Raw genomic sequence first — 17,616 nt, 5'->3', positions numbered from 1 at the left:
ATTACAACACAGCCTATACCTCGATGGTTAGATATGAAGTGTATAGGGATGATTCAAGTTTGTGAAAGCTGCTATCCAAAAGTTGTGCATCTGTATTGCCTCAGAAGCAACTGATATGAAAAGTCAGATACTGTATGAAGCCAAAATCAAAATACTTTAAAAAGTGCAATTAACTGGCACTCAAGAAGATATTTGCATCATTTGTATTTGGTTCAATCCTCTCCAAATGTATTGAAGCTACTTTAAAAATCCCCAACAGAAATAAAGTCATGACATGACAGTTCCTAATTTTATTTCTTTCACCTCAGACATAATACGCATCTTTAAATCCATCAAGAGATTTTTGCTTTTCTAATTTCCCTTAACCTCACTTACAAAAGTTGCTTCAGGGTGCCTTTGTGCACAGTCTGTAAATCTAGACTATGTTCTAATACATCAGAATACAGTCAAATTATACTTGGAGTGGGCAGAAAAGACAGAAATAGTTCTGTTATTGTTCAGTGTGCAGATTTGTATTTTCCACATTTTGCATTTCTGATTGGCTTTCTTCTCAACCAAAAATACTCAGATCACATCACACAAATTTGCTGTGCCTATTACAGAGTGAAAATACCAATTAAATACCTCAGATTTGAAATGATTCTGCTCATGTTACATATATATTCACACAAGACAACTTCAACCCTTCCTTAGCATGCAGCCTTTGGCAGGAACTTCAAAATATGAGTATAATATGAGTAAGAGATTACTCAGTCTGTATAGAACTTTAGTTACAACTACTTAGTTTTCTATCATTAAAAAACATAACTTTTACCTGGAGTAGAATGAAGAACATTTTCAGTGGGGCCACTTCAAAAGCTAATTTTAAGGGAAAAAATTAAGATTGAAACAGGACATCCTTGAATTGGAATGGCCGCTTCATCTCATTGTTCCCTTACTCAGGAGGCAGCCCACTTTCGTCTTCCTCCACAGTTTGCAGCACAGTGAAAAAAACACACCACTTTCTCTGTGCTGTGTCAGGTTTAATCCAGGGTTGTCTTTCCATAAAATGTGCAGAATGACTACTTAAAATAGGCTGAGTACGGTTAAAATGCATATAAGCAATTTACGATTGCTTTGCATTGTCAGAAGTCTCACATGCTTCAAGGCTCCTCTTATTTCATTTCCAAATAAGCTCACGTGAAAACTGAGCCCTGATCCAAAAACTACAATTAGGTTACAATGTTAGTATTTTCAACATCTTTGCAGTAAGTAATTACATTTACATATAAATCTTGAGCCTATTTATTAACCATCAGCTGGAAACAATAAAGTTTAAAGATACCAATAAAAATGAACAGAAGTCAATTTTATAATATACTAAAGCTGTGTAATCTTGGACTTCCCCTTTTCTGAGCAAGTGGTCAGTCTCACAAGATGCAAAAATTTGCAATGGTATTGTGCAAAGAACAACTCCATTCAAGCTCAAATGTCCTCTAATGAAGGTGATTTATGATACATTTTTGATTTTTGTTTCTACAGATTTATGAGACTTCTAGGAAGTAGCAAGATACTTGAACAAAAGGATGAAATAAAAAATGGCTCTTCAGTTAAAAAACAGCTGGTGAGTAAGGTTAGGACAACATCTGATCTTGAACATGGCTTCATTTATAGGAATGTGCAAGCCTTCTTCATGGAGTGGTTTGAAAGGATATGAATATTACCTCCAATCAGAAGAAATGTTTTCTTTTTAAACATCATCTGTTTCCTTGGATGCTTTAAAATTCCCTACATTGTGGTACTACAGTAGTTGTTATGACTAGAAGGCTAAGTAATCCTGAATACACAATTGGTTACTAATGTGGTGTGGACGTAGCATATTCAATGTGTGGCCAAACTGAGTCTAAGTACCTTACAATTTAATCAACCCACATTTTTTCTCAACAGTAGAAGCTTAAGACACAGAGTACTGACACTGATTTTCAGAAATATTTCATGCAATCTGTATCAACATTTAGCTATTAACTGAGTAAATCGTTTGGATGGCCTTATTAAGTCTACTTTGTTAAATGTAACTGTGTAAGTACACTTAAGAAAATGATTGGTCACAGAATCAGACCAGAGAATAATAAATCTTGCATTGGTCAATGATGCTGTCAATAATGAATCTAACATTCTGACATTAAGCAGGGAATAACAACTACTGTAATAAACTTAAACGTAAACAGAAATGTCCTAAGAACTCATGTTAGCTGGTTTTCCTTTCCGCATAGGCTGCTTGACTGGCTATGTTCTTCCAGCATTGCTGTTCCTGTTTTGCATTCCAGTACGTGCAGTTTTATTTGTTTTCAGTTAATAAACTGACATCACTAAACATACACTTCAATAATGGCAAGCATTGGCATGATTAAAAAAGTAGATATGAGAAATGGTTTTCTGTAAGAGTGAAAACAATACTGCAATGGTGAAAGAGGGCAGTGCCATAGAAAAGAATTAACCACCAAGATTAACCAGCTTCAAGTCCCACAATGCCTTAGGAGGTACTTGTTTTAAATGCAATCCTGTGGAAGAAAAAGCCTATAAAGAAGGCATATCCTCTGAATAAGCAAAGTTTGAAACTCAGCACAGATAAACAATATTTTTCATCAATATTCAGTGTCTTATTAACTATTTTGAAAGACACTAAGAATTGTTCAGAATATCTTGTATAGTAGACTAGATAGAAGTAGCAAGTTTCCTTTTCCAAAGCACATTGATGAACCAGTATGGTTTTTGACAAGATAGCAGCTTTCATGTACATATATTTCAGTGTTAGTTTACAAATTACCAGTTATTGCATTCAACTGAACATAGCTCTGGGTTGTTGTGTCATAACTTCAGAAATACTGAGCCACAGTTAATGATGACAGTGAATGCCAGCTATTTTCTTATTGTTTTAAAGAACAATCTTATGGGTATTTCACGCTCAAAGGAAGAACATCAATAATTCATTGTTATCAGAGATGTGTTCAGTTACCTCAGAATCAGGTTGTTCAACCTGTGCAGTAACTTGTACAAATTTATTGCACAACATATAAAGCTAGTGAAAATGAATCTTTTCCTTAACAGGCTCTAAAGTGTATTTCATAACACTTTCAAGTCCCAGATCAAAATGACTCACCAGGGAGATTGAGCTTTAATTGGTAAGTACCTTTCTATTTTATACAAATATTGAATTAAGTCAATAACAAAGGTCATTATTTGCAACAATACTCTGTTTGTGTGGTGCTAGGCTCAATATTTCAGATATTAATCTCAGATGACTCAGAAAATTCATCCAATAGCTCGAAGGTGGACAGACAATAGGGCAGTCATGATCAGCCACAGTATGGGGCTAAGGAACTGACCTTGACAAGGATGATGGGGGAACTAGAGTTTATGATCATGGAAAGTGAGCCTGAATCTCCATTTACAATGGCTAAGAGGCAAACACAAGAGAAAGATGTTTAACATCAATAAAGCTCATTACAGGGATTGGCGCATTCTGTCAAAGCTCGCAGATGAGGGATGGCATGGTGTGCAATGGCTTAGAAAAATTAGTAGTTTGTCAAACATATTACAAGGGGAAAAGTGAACAAGGTTGTTGAGAGTTTGGATGCGGGAATTGTTGCAGTTGGGAATCAAGAATTAATTGCATTGCTCTTGTAATTTGATTTTCAATTTGGTAGTTCAATAAAATTTCTCTGAAAATGAGAAAAGATTTAAAAGTTGCTATAAAATAAAAATTACTTTCTATCTTTGTCCATCATGACTTTAATAAAAGAAAACACCTACTATGATAGTTTATGCACAGTTTCCAAAAGAGATTGATTTTCACTTGACTGACTTTATAGACCAAATTCAAATACAGAGCCAGTAATATGCAACATCTTTTCTCATCTCTTCTATATTTATCAGTTGCCAATAAATATAATAGCAAAGTTGGCCGTGAACAAGAAGCCCTTTGTGACTATTTAGACGGGCGTTGATCGCAGTACAATTGGAATTATCTTGGAACTGTTACTGTAAACACAGGTGGAGATCTGCTTTTGTTTCCCATTACGTAGAGGGAGGAAATGGATTTACAGTAGCTCATAACCTAGTGTTCTCCACCCTGCCTTTTGTCCTTAGCTGGTCAGCCAACAAATGACACGCAGAATTTTTTGGCCAGACAGATCTGTTACAGGCACCAAAATCAGAGGCGGAACTCTCGAGCTCAGTAGTTCTTCCAGGAATCGTGCCAAATCTAAAAATAAAAATGTTGAAAACATACTGTTTAATAACTAATTGCATTTATTCATAAAGTGCTACAAATTAATTTCAAATATTGTAAAATAGAGAATATCCACAGTTAAAAAAAATTGTGCTTCCTGAAAATACTGATTCCATTAACTTTCAAACAGGGTGAGAGAGAACTTAATCAAAGAAAAGAGCTCTTTGTTTCAGCTGCCTCTAAAAAGAAAACGTATTCAGTCTGGAAAGCTACACGGCACATTGTTTGCAGCATATGGCAAGCTGGGTTTCACAAACCTCACATCAAACATCTGAAGTACCTAAGGACTATCCCTTGGAGTATAAGTTCCATACATGGCTTGTGCTGTGAAGAGGGGTCCCTGTGGGGATTGGATTCCTGGTATTAGGGTAAGAAGTGATGTCCCTAAAGATGTGCCCTATGGTCAGTGGAGCACTTAACCCATTGACCAGGCCCTATATGATTATTCACAAGTTATTGATGCCTCTTGGTCCCTAGCAGATTGTGGAATGTTCACATCTCCTTACTGTCAAAGCATATGGCCACTAATTGGATGCATTAGAAAGACAATAGCTTTGGCTTCATTGATGCCAAACTAAAAATCTATGGTGAATGACCCAAGACTGATTGTTTTTAATGCATGGTTTGCCTTCTAGCAAGCGATTATTAATTAGTTCCTACTTTTCTGAAAATTCGATTAAAAGCAAATAGCCACAGTCTTTCACCAGGATTTTTTAAAATATAAACCACAAACATAGAATAAAAGTGCAAAATTATTACATATAAACTGCATAATTCCTTAAATAGTGAAATCTAAAAGCAGAAAAAGAATTTTGTTGTTGCTCTATTTGCAAAGCAATGACTGCCCTGTAAGAAGAGCTGTGGGTAACAGTTTTAATATTGTGTTTTCCCTCCGGAATTATCAGATTTTTTATAATGTAATTTTATAATTAACATATTGTTAAAATATAATTATTTACTATGGATATTTAAAAATTGCATATATTCAACATTCTCATCTTCCACAAAAAATTAAGCATAAGAAAACTAAACCAAAACAATGAATAATTATTAATAGCTGGCTTCCTTCAGAGATGATTGAATCTTGGTGAATTTTCAATAGCACAAAATTAATTGTATCATGTATTTTTACTACACTACTATTACAGCCTAACATTGAGCTCTCTTCTGAAGGTTTTTGTGACTTGAACTGATATGTTTATGATTTACTCACTGTGCTCACTGCACTAAACACAACATTGAATATGGTTCAGATGCAAACTAATTTCATGGTAAGTTTTGCAGAAGACGTTCAGTTCCCAGGAAACAGGCTCTTGCCAAGAGTAATTGAGGATCATCCTTAGTTTGAAACCTTTTGCCTGAGCAAAAATACATTAATTGTGGTGAATGCTGGTGGCTAAGAGAAATAATAAGACCCAGGATAAGGAATGCGAGATTTGGAATGTCAGTGTTTTCTGGGTCCTGCATCCCACGAATATTTACTAGAATTATAATGTTGCAAAAATTAAAGCTAGAATCTAAATACTGAGCCTTTAACAGTCACGAAGTGAAATTTTGTCAGAATTTCCTGCTGTAGCAGCCTGCTTTGGCATAACTTTACATATATTCACTATTTATCTTGTGCTGCACCCTTAGCAATTATGGTAGTCTTTTCTTTACTGTTTACTTGGGAAAGGCAAGCTTTGTTTAGTTGATTTCAACACCAAAAACAGAGCAAGACCAGCTGATTCATAACCCCGAGATGGTGGTATTTAAAGTAATTGGATAAACCAGTTAGTCATAGTCCAAAAAAGCAGTTCCTCTTTCATATTTGGTGACATGTTCTATTATTTGTCATTGCACAGCTGGTATCAATGTACATTCGGTAAGAAGATACGGCATGGAAGCCTTCATTTCCTCGTCATGTTACTTCTGGCCAGGGGGCACATTTGGAATTTTGCCTTCTACTGTGGATTTGCAGCTAATTAATTAACTAAAACTAGCAGATTAATACAAATCTTTTGGGGCATGAATGCTTAAATTATTAAACTTTCAATTATGCACTTGTCTCCATGGGGTATTTAAAAAATTATATTATAAATGTAATTAAGTTTTGCTTCTTGGCAGCAATGATTTATGCAGGTTATTTTAAAAAGGTCATTTTTTTGTTTTTATTCCATAACAGCTTCTAATATATTATTGGCGATGCTAGTGTTCTGTGCCACACTGATGGAGCCACGCATTTAAGAAATATCGTATCAATGGGCATTTAATCAAATCGTGTGGTTCATAATGTTATGCTACAACAGAAAATAAAATATAAATAGCACAAACTTAATACAGATAAAAGTCAATGCAGTACTGTGATGCCAAAGGAGATAAAAATCCCAAATGCAGTATAAAGTAATGCACAGTGGCTACCAATATATCAGTGGAGAAGCTCAAGTGGTCTTAGAGAGCACAGGACACATGGGTGAAAATAGCCTTTCCTGTGGTGTGATTTCTATGTAATTCCAAGTAATTTCACATTTGAATCTCCTGAAATCCAATTCTTGTCTATGCATGGATGAATATATCAATTACTGCTAAATCATCAATTTACTTGGCCACATCCACATCTAAGATGAAGGTGACTGTGGAAATGGAGATTGGTGCGCTTCCATCACAGTTGAACATCATAGCCTTCATATAAAACTAACTTCATTGTGCTGAGAAAATCACAAGTGCCACCCCATTCTTTGCTGGATCAACCTCAACTAATCTTCAAAAACAAAAATGCTCCTTTGAACCACCTCACAGCAAATAAAGATGATGAAAGGCTGCAAATGACTTCATTTGTTCAAGGTGTGGAAAAGGAAATTGATCAGCGTAGGTCTGTACTGCATACTCTGAAAGCAGTTATAATTTTAATATGACTTAATAGCACTGAATAATTGACTTAATATTTCTGGTGGAAATAATGTAGGCAACTGAAAATTGAAATTCAATTTATATTCCATTATGAATCTGGAAACAATAAAGTGAATCGGTACAATGCAGAATGGCTGGTCTGATGGCTTCACTGAATAATATTAAATAGGAAGACTACACATGAATAACACACACAAAATGCTGGATGAACTTAGCAGGGCAGGCAGCATATATGGCGGGAAATACAGTTGATGTTTTGGGTCGAGACCCTTCCTCAGGAATGGAAGTAAAGAGGGCTGAGACTATACTAAAAGGGTGAGGGGTGGACAACTAGCGGGTGATAGGTAAGTTCAAGTGAGAGGGGGAAGATAGGCAGATAGGAGATGGGGGGTGCAAGAGAACAATGTGAGTAACTGGGAGCTGATAGATGGTAGAGACAAAGGGCTGAGAAAGAAGGAATCTGAAAGGAGAATAAAGGGAAGGAGGTGAACAATTGATCATACATGATTGCATTTTTTCTGGAGTTTGCAATCATCTAGTGAGATTTTAAATCCCATCTTGTAATGGATGTTGAACAGTAATGGTCCCAGACAGCAGAAGAGAAAATCAGAAAGCTGCAAGTTTAATCATGGTCACAGTTTCTCATCATCGTCAGTGTGTGTGAACTGCTCATGTACAAGCCTTCAACTGCCAGAACCAGGTTCATCAAACCTTGGGGCAATATACAGCAAAACTGCAAACTCAGCACAGTCGTGCAGAAATTGCAGAAACCCAAGGGTCATAATCCTTCATTACTTAATGGAGAAGTACTTCAAGATCTAGGGAAGTTTCCATCTTCAATTGCCTCACTTGTATTGAAAGCTTTTCATTCAAATCATATAACCATATAACAATTACAGCACGGAAACAGGCCACCTTGGCCCTTCTAGTCCGTGCCAAACGCTTAATCTCACCTAGTCCCACCAACCTGCACTCAGCCCACAATCCTCCATTCCTTTCTTGTCCATATACCTATCCAATTTTTCTTTAAGTGACAATATCAAACCTGCCTTTACCACTTCTACTGGAAGCTCATTCCACACAGCCACCACTCTCTGAGTAAAGAAGTTCCCCCTCATGTTACCCCTAAACTTTTGCCCCCTAACTCTCAACTCGTGTCCTCTTGTTTGAATCTCCCCTACTCTCCATGGAAAAAGCCTATCCATGTCAACTCTATCCCCCTCATAATTTTAAATACCTCTATCAAGTCCCCCCTCAACCTTCTATGCTCCAAAGAATAAAGACCTAACCTGTTCAACCTTTCTCTGTAACTCAGGTGCTGAAACCCAGGTAACATTCTAGTAAATCTTCTCTGTACTCTCTCTATTTTGTTGACATCTTTCCTATAATTCGGTGACCAGAACTGTACATAATACTCCAAATTTGGCCTTACCAATGCCTTGTACAATTTTAACATTACATCCCAACTCCTATACTCAATGCTCTGATTTATAAAGGCCAGCATACCAAAAGCTTTCTTCACCACCCTATCCACATGAGATTCCACCTTCAGGGAACTATGCATTATTCCTAGATCACTCTGTTCTACTGCATTCTTCAATGCCCTACCACTTACCATGTATGTCCTATTTTGATTAGTCCTACCAAAATATAGCACCTCACACTTATCAGCATTAAACTCCATCTGCCATCTTTCAGCCCACTCTTCTAACTGGCCCAAATCTCTCTGCAAGCTTTGAAACCTGCTTCATTATCCACAACGCCACCTATCATCTGTGTACTTACTAATTCAATTTACCACCCCATCATCCAGAACATTAATGTATATGACAAACAACATTGGACCCAGTACAGATCCCTGAGGCACACCACTAGTCACCGGCCTCCAACCTGACAAACAGTTATCCACCACTACTCACTGGCATCTCCCATCCAGCCACTGTTGAATCCATTTTACTACTTCAATATTAATACCTAACAATTGAACCTTCCTAACTAACCTTCCATGTGGAACCTTGTCAAAGGCCTTACTGAAGCCCATATAGACAACATGCACCGCTTTACCCTCATCAACTTTCCTAGTAACTTCTTCAAAAAATTCAGTAAAATTTGTCAAATATGACCTTCCATGCACAGATCCATGTTGACTGTTCCTAATCAGACCCTGTCTGTCCAGATAATTATATATACCATCTCTAAGAATACTTTACATTAATTTACCCACCACTGACGTTAAATTTACAGGCCGATAATTGCTAGGTTTACTCTCAGAACCCTTTTCAAACAGTGGAACAACATGAGCAATATACCAATCCCCTGGCACCATCCCGGTTTCTAATGACATTTGAAATATTTCTGTCATAGCCCCTGCTACTTCTACACTAGGTTCCCTCAAGGTCCAAGGGAATATCCCGTAAGGACCCAGAGACTTATCCACTTTTATATTCCTTAAAAGTGATAGTACTTCCTCTTCCTTAATCATCATCGCTTCCATAACTTCCCTACTTGTTTTCCTTACATAACACAAGTCACTACCCTTCTCCTTAGTGAATACTGAAGAAAAGAAATTGTTCAAAATCTCCCCCATCTCTTTTGGCTTCATATATAGCTGTCCACTCTGATTCTCTAAGGGACTAATTTTATCCCTCACTATCCTTTTGCTATTAATATAACTGTAGAAACCCTTTGGATTTATTTTCACCTTACTTGCCAAAGCAACCTCGCATCTTCTTTTAGTTTTTCTAATTTCTTTCTTAAGATTCTTTTTACATTCTTTATATTCCTCGAGCACCTCATTTACTCCAAGCTGCCTATATTTATTGTCGATCCCTCTCTTTTTCCGAACCAAGTTTCCAATATCCCTTGAAAACCATGGCTCTCTCAAACTTTTAACCTTTCCTTTCAACTTAACAGGAACATAAAGATCCTGTACCCTCAAAATTTCACCTTTAAAAAACCTCCACTTCTCTATTACATACTTCCCATAAAACAAATGTCCCAATCCACTCCTTCTAAATCCTTTCGTATCTCCTCAAAGTTAGCCTTTCTCCAATCAAAAATTTCAACTCTGGGTCCAGACCTATCCTTCTCCATAATTATATTGAAACTAATGGCATTGTGATCATTGGACCCGAAGTGCTCCCCAACACATACCTCCATCACCTGACCTATCTCATTTCCTAACAGGAGATCCAACACTGCACCTTCTCTAGTTGGTACCTCTATGTATTGCTGCAAAAAACTATCCTGCACACATTTTACAAACTCCAAACCATCCAGCCCTTTAATAGTATGGGCCTCCCAGTCTATGTGTGGAAAATTAAAATCTCCCATAATCACAACTTTGCGCTTACTACAAATATCTGCTATCTCCTTACAAATTTGCTCCTCCGATTCTCCCTCTCCATTAGGTGGTCTATAATACACCCCTATAGGTGTTACTACACCTTTCCCATTCCTGAATTCCACCCAAATAGCCTCCCTAGATGAGCCCTCTAATCTATCCTGCCAGAGCACCGCTGTAATATTTTCTCTGACAAGCAATGCAACACCTCCCCTCTTGACCACACCTGAAGCAACAAAATCCAGGAATATTTAGTTGCCAGTTACACCCCTCCTGCAACCATGTTTCATCATATTTCCAGGTATCAATCCATGCTCTAAGCTCATCCATCTTTCTTACAATGCTCCTACTCAGAGTCAGAGGTGCACCAAGTCATGGTTACACAGAAGGACATGAACTGGCCTTTTCTCTTCCAGGGATAAAACTAAACATACAATAGCCTAGCATGATTGCTGAAGTTTTCCCAAGACCAAATAATTTCTATCGAAGTGTTAATTGTTATGTAGACAAATCTGGCAATCAAAATGCAAACAAGACCTGATGATCTGTTGACTTTTGTAAGGCTGAAGAAATGGGGAATACTGTGGGATCTTGCACCTCACTTCTGCATTGAGTTAATATCTTGTCTCAAAGCTGATACCCTTGCTGATGCAGTACTAAAATATCAGTTTAGAATATTGCTCAAAATTAGAAGTGGGTCTGGAACACATAACAACCAGACTTAAACAAAATGACCACAATTCTGTCACAAAGACAGCAAGCTTAAATCTTTTGCCTTTCAACTTATAAGCTCTAACAATACATTTAGATGTTCACCCTTCTGTTTTCAGTTTTTGGACAGCAGGTTCTGCCATCTACACATGAGATCTATAGGTCATCTGGACCCAATTTTTCTTCATTATCCCGTAACCATACTTGTCCCTGTATTGCTTTTTAATCTGCTTTTCCCTGTATTTTTATTTTACTACTGATTTCCAGTACCGGTAATATCTGGTTATTTTTAAGCAAAATATTAATATCTCTTAGTTTACAATTACCTTTGCCAAAATAGCAGTTTAAAATTTCAGATTAACAGAACATCCAAAACACTATTTTATTACAATATGAATAATTATTCATTTTTTCACGATAATCCATTTGCCAACTTAACTAATACAGGAGACTGTATATGCTAAAATCTGCAGAATACTGGAGGAAGTTTAGTGGGTCAGACAGCATCTATGGAGGTAGAGAGATGACAAGATTTCCAGTTTGAGAACTTGCATCAGGAAAAGTACATCACCTTTTAGCTTCTGTCTCTACCTCCACCCTCCCCTTCTGTCTCTGTCTGTACCTCCACCCTCCCCTTCTGTCTCTGTCTCTACCTCCACCCTCCCCTTCTGTCTCTGTCTCTACCTCCACCTTCCGCTTCTGTCTCTGTCTCTACCTCCACCCTCCCCTTCTGTCTGTCTGTACCTCCACCCTCCCCTTCTGTCTGTCTGACTGTACCTCCACCCTCTGCTTCTTTCTGTACCTCCACCTTCCCCTTCTGTTTCTGTCTCTACCTCCGCCCTCCCCTTCTGTCTCTGTCTCTACCTTCACCCTCCCCTTCTGTCTCTGTCTCTACCTCTACCTCCACCCTCCCCTTCTCCCCACCAGCATGCTGCCAAATGCCCGCCATACCCACTCCTCACCTGGTTCTACCTATCAGCTCTCAGCTCCTGCCTTAACTGTTTGTACTAGTTATCTCCTGAAGACCAAAAGAGTGAGCCATAAAAATGGAATCATCACTGAGAAATCCATAAGGGAACTTAGGAGGAAAGTCTTTCTCCAAGGAAAGGCAACAATGTAGAAGTTACTGTGATAAAGTAACTGAGATAAATAGCTTAGATACATTTTGGAAGAAGGTAGATACACCTCTGAGAGAGAAACGAATAGGGCAGCAGATCTCATTAGATCAAAGGGGTTATGTGGAGGCTTGTTTGCAGCTCAACACTAGCATAGTTAAATCCGGCCAAGTGGTCTTTCCTGTGATGTGAGTTCTATGTAATTGCAAGTAATTCCATGTTTGAATCTCTGAAATCATCCAATCTTTGTTCCTAGGTCAGTGCTATCTACATTCTTTGTCACAGATTACACATGACAATGGGGTACTGTGGTTCATTCCTTTCGACATTTCTGCAACCTTCAGGCAATTTACTACTTAATCTAAAACCTCATTTTCACTGCTGAAAATCAGTGGAACTGCTTTTTTGTAAAAAAAACAGTTTCACTCTTACCTATGGCAAGCACACCTGCCATGTCTGTTCTTGCTCTATTAATGTCCTTGGCCCACTCCTTTTCTTCCTGGGGATATCACCAGCAGTAAAAGAGTCAGCTTCCTCATGGATATTTATATTGAGTTCTACTTATTAGTCACTCTGATATTGAAAATCCCTTCCAACAATTTGACATTTGCCGACATGATTAATCAGGTTCTACACTGTCATTGTGCAACCCACGTAATACTCTGCTCATAACCAGCAGCCAAACAGAGGTGCAGTGTAGAAACAGACGCTGGCTCAATGGAATGGCACTGACCATCAATGACCCATTTACTCTAATCCCACTTTACAGGAAAAGTGGTTTTCTTTCCTCACTGGTGAAACAGAATAATCTTTCAGTTCTTTTGAAGTGATTTAAACATAGATGAAAGATTAGGTACTGTTTCACAATTCTGTTTCTTATTCAGTATTATCTAAAGTAATCATTGCAGATTCCTTTCCTCACTGTTAACTAAAAATTCAAATGGTTCATGCAAAATAAGACAATGAGGCATTCTACAAAGACAACTTTGTAGGTAAAATTCTTATATTTTTCATGTCAGTTTTGTTTATTTATGAAATAGTGTCATCTGTTGAAGGCTGTGAAGCACTAAGTATTCAAAAGAAAGAGACAGTTCTGGAGACAGCTTACCTACTGATGTCTATTATAAACTCTCACAGCTACCTAGACTACACCTCTTCCCACCTTACTTGTAGAAACGTCATCTCCTTCTCTTAGTTTCTCCGTCTCCGCCGCATCTGCTCTCAGGATGAGGCTTTTCAATCCGGAACGAAGAAGATGTGCTCTTTTCAAAGAAAGGGGTTTCCCTTCCTCCAGCATCAGCATTAGCCTCAACTGCATTTCTTCCATTTCATGCACATCTCCTGATCCTCTCGCCACCTACCAGGGAATGGGTTCCTCTTGTCCTCACCTACCACCCCACCAGCCTCTGCGTCCAGCACATAATTCTCCGTAACCTCTGCCATTTTCAATGGATCCCACCACCAAGCACATCTTTCCCTCTCCCTCACTTTCTGCTTTCCACAGGAATCGCTCCTTATGCAACTCCCTTGACCATTCGTCTCTCCCCACTGATCTCCCTCCTGGCACTTATCCTTGCAAGTGGAACAAGTTCTTCACCTGACCTTATACCTCCTCCCTCACTACCATCCAGGGCTCTAAACAGTTCTTCCAGGTGAGGTGACACTTCACCTCTGACAACACACGTAAAAGTTGCTGGTGAACGCAGCAGGCCAGGCAGCATCTCTAGGAAGAGGTGCAGTTGACGTTTCAGGCCGAGACCCTTCGTCAGGACTAACTGAAGGAAGAGTGAGTAAGGGATTTGAAAGTTGGAGGGGGAGGGGAAGATCCAAAATGATAGGAGAAGACAGGAGGGGAAGGGATGGAGCCAAGAGCTGGACAGGTGATAAGCAAAAGGGATACGAGAGGATCATGGGACAGGAGGTCTGGGAAGAAAGACAAGGGGGGGCGGGGGGACCCAGAGGATGGGCAAGGGGTATATTCAGAGGGACAGAGGGAGAGAAAGGAGAGTGAGAGAAAGAATGTGTGTATAAAAATAAGTAACAGATGGGGTACGAGGGGCAGGTGGGGCATCAGCGGAAGTTAGAGAAGTCGATGTTCATGCCATCAGGTTGGAGGCTACCCAGATGGAATATAAGGTGTTGTTCCTCCAACCTGAGTGTGGTTTCATCTTTACAGTAGAGGAGGCCGTGGATAGACATGTCAGAATGAGAATGGGATGTGGAACTAAAATGACCGCTTTGCTGAACACCTACCCTCTGTCTGCCAAAGAAAGCAGGATCTCCCAGTGGCCACACATTTTAATTCCACGTCCCATTCCCATTCTGATATGTCTATCCACGGCCTCCTCTTACTGTCAAGAAGAAGCCACATTCAGGTTGGAGGAACAACACCTTATATTCTGTCTGGGTAGCCTCCAACGTGATGGCATGAACACTAACTTGCATTAATGCCCCACCTCCCCTTTGTACCCCATCCCATATTTATTTATTTATTTATTATTTTTCCCTCCCGTTTTTTTCTCTCTCTTTTTTCTCCCTCTGTCCCTCTCACTATAACTCATTGGGCTCCCCTCCCCCTTTCTTTCTCCCTAGGCCTCCCATCCCATGATCCTCTCCCTTCTCCAGCCTCGTATCCCTTTTGTCAATCAACTTTCCAGCTCTTAGCTCCATCCCTCCCCCTCCTGTCTTCTCCTATCATTTTGGATCTCCCCCTCCCACTTTCAAATCTCTATCTCTTCTTTCAATTAGTCCTGACGAAGGGTCACATCCCGAAACATCGACTGTACCTCTTCCTATAGATGCTACCTGGCCTGCTGCGTTCACCAGCATTTTTTGTGTGTGTTTCTTATGGGCAAGTCTTCTTTGCTCCCCACGAAAATGATGGAGAATTGGATTGCAACATCAATTTTTGTCTGCTTCATAAATGTGAGCTACGTAGTCAACTGCTCCCAACTGAATAAATCTGTGGAAAAATATGCCCAACATTGCTTTTGTTGATGCTATGAACCCCATACAAATAATAATTTTAATAAATAAATTTATATGTCACCATACAAAAGTTTGATAGACTGCTCAGTGGTGTCTTGCATAATTTGCCAGAAGATTATCTATTGAATCATGCCAGTTGGAAAGGATCAGATAGTCAGTTTAAAACAGCAACATTAGTAAGAAGATTAACAACATTTTAGACAAGTACGTACAGGCATGTATTCTAATGAGTTTCATTTCTGAACATATTGGCCAAGAATTTCCGAGCTGTATGAGCAGCTTGTCTTTGTCAATCCCCTACCCATTCAATCTACACTTAGCTGAAGTAGATATCCTGGTGGCAGCTCCACAATTGGAGCCCCCTGTACAACAATAGACCTTCAGGCCAGAAATAATATCACATAATGGGGTTTGAACAAGCAATGTTAGAATGGCTCTCAAGCCTAATCAGCTGTTCCAGCTGTTAATCCACACATGCTTAAGAGAGTGTCTGCTATTCAAAAATATTCAAAATTCATCACACTGTTTAAAAAATAATTTAACACCACTTAATAATAAATATCTGCAATTTAGCTCAATTAATGCAAATATGTAAATACACTGAAACCCTCACAGATGTCCTTCTCCAGTGAAACGAAGAGAGTCACTGAACCTGTCCCGGGACCAAACTGACACTGGTTCAATGGGCAGATGTTCCAGAACATGAGGCTGATACTCCCTGTAGAGTCAAACATTCTGTCAAAGTTAAGCTGTTTAAGACTTCAATGATTGTAAATTATTTTACAAACATCTCAACCTCTTTATGGCTAATGTCATAAGAGATCAGGAGATCCATGAAGAGCTGCTGGCGCACTACACAAAGTTCTGTGCTTATATACTTCACAGATCGAGCACTAGCATATTATTTTTCATGTTATACAGTGTTACAGTGCGTCCAATCAATAAATGCTCTGTTTCATAAGTAAGCCCAATGGCTTTAATCAAGGTTATGGAAGCACATTGCATACGAATTCCAGTTTAGTACAAGGCACTGTAATAGTGGAATTAGCCAGTTAGGAGGATCACACAGATTTTAAAACACAACAGTAAAGATAAAGAAAATCACAAATGAAATTTTTTTAGAATGATTAATTATGATCTGAAGCATCAAAGGTAAGCAAGCACAGTAAATATGAAACCAAAAAATCAAAATAATTCAGGGGCAATTTTGATACCTTTGAAATGCAATAACAATATTTTTGCATGTACAGTATTGCTTTAATTGAAAGAAAAAAAGCGACAGCAGTCACTGCTTTTACATTTTGACACATCATGTGATAAGCAATCTCCTAATGCCAAGGATCTAATTTCATCCCTGCTGTGGTTAATGATCCCTTGGTGGGAAACTCAATGGCACTGGGAAAAAAAAAGGGCAGCTTGTCCCATTTGATCTGGTAGAAACCACAGTGGAAATTAACGCTCATCACTATGATTATAGTGTGACAAGTCTGCACGAAATGCTGGGCTCAGTGCTAATTCAATCATTGCTGGAGTACGCCGCTAGAACGTTCAACTACAGCTGTGAAAAAGGTGGTGTTGTGTGGCTGCAAATGGTGCTAGATGTCATTCCAGAACTCAGAAAATTCTGCCGCAGGAGAAAACCATGTGGAGAAGCAGAGTGATCTACTTACAGCGAAACAGAAAGCCATCAACATTGTGCTCTACGACAGGAATTCTGCAGATGCTGGAAATTCAAGCAACACACATCTAAAGTTGTGCTCTGTGTGTTTGAATCCACATGCATGGGATGCTGCAGCAAGCAAATCTTTCATTGTACCCATACCATACAAAACTTGTGCATTTGATAAAAAGAATTCACTTGACTTGAAATGCCCATTGTTAAGAGGTTTTTGGGACGAAGTTAACAAAGAAAGATTCTCATCCTAGTAGTGTATCTAGTATAAACTTAATGTTGGACTTCACACTAGAGCAGGAATTTACTGCAATTTGGCAGCTCTCAGCAATGTTGCGGCCATAATCTTGCCAGTTCTTTAAGGCTTCTTTGTACCTGCTCTGGGCATGATTTATTCTGACTCATCTACATGTCAGAATTACATGGTATAATAGCCTGCTGGCACTCAGGCACTCACCATATAGGGCTGAGAGACTTTGGGCAGAAAATCAATTAATGGCATGAGACCGGCAGCAAGTTCCAGTTACAGTTTTGTGCAATAACTGCACCATTGATGGCAAAAGATAAAATGAGATGGCATCAGGGAGAATCTCAAGGGTAATAACAATCCAATTAACTCGGTGGCAGC

At 38.8% G+C, this 17,616-nt stretch overlaps 1 protein-coding gene across 5 annotated transcripts in view; it reads right to left on the bottom strand.

The window, feature by feature from the left end:
• Positions 1 to 262: 262 nt before the first annotated feature.
• dph6 (diphthamine biosynthesis 6) overlaps positions 263 to 17,616 on the bottom strand; it is a 280,799-nt gene continuing 263,445 nt past the window's right edge. For 3 of the 5 annotated variants that reach the window (XM_072266984.1, XM_072267000.1, XM_072266992.1), the window contains one exon: positions 264 to 4,243. In XM_072266984.1, coding sequence (XP_072123085.1) covers positions 4,125 to 4,243 — 119 coding nt within the window. In that variant the 3' untranslated portion in view covers positions 264 to 4,124. Of the gene's footprint in view, positions 4,244 to 17,616 lie in introns of all 5 variants that reach the window. The other 2 variants (XM_072267010.1, XM_072267005.1) reach the window with 2 other exon arrangements.

Source organism: Mobula birostris, chromosome 1, assembly GCF_030028105.1.
Source record: "Mobula birostris isolate sMobBir1 chromosome 1, sMobBir1.hap1, whole genome shotgun sequence".
Classification (NCBI taxonomy): Eukaryota; Metazoa; Chordata; class Chondrichthyes; order Myliobatiformes; family Myliobatidae; genus Mobula; species Mobula birostris.
This window is presented reverse-complemented; position numbering and strand designations above follow the sequence as displayed.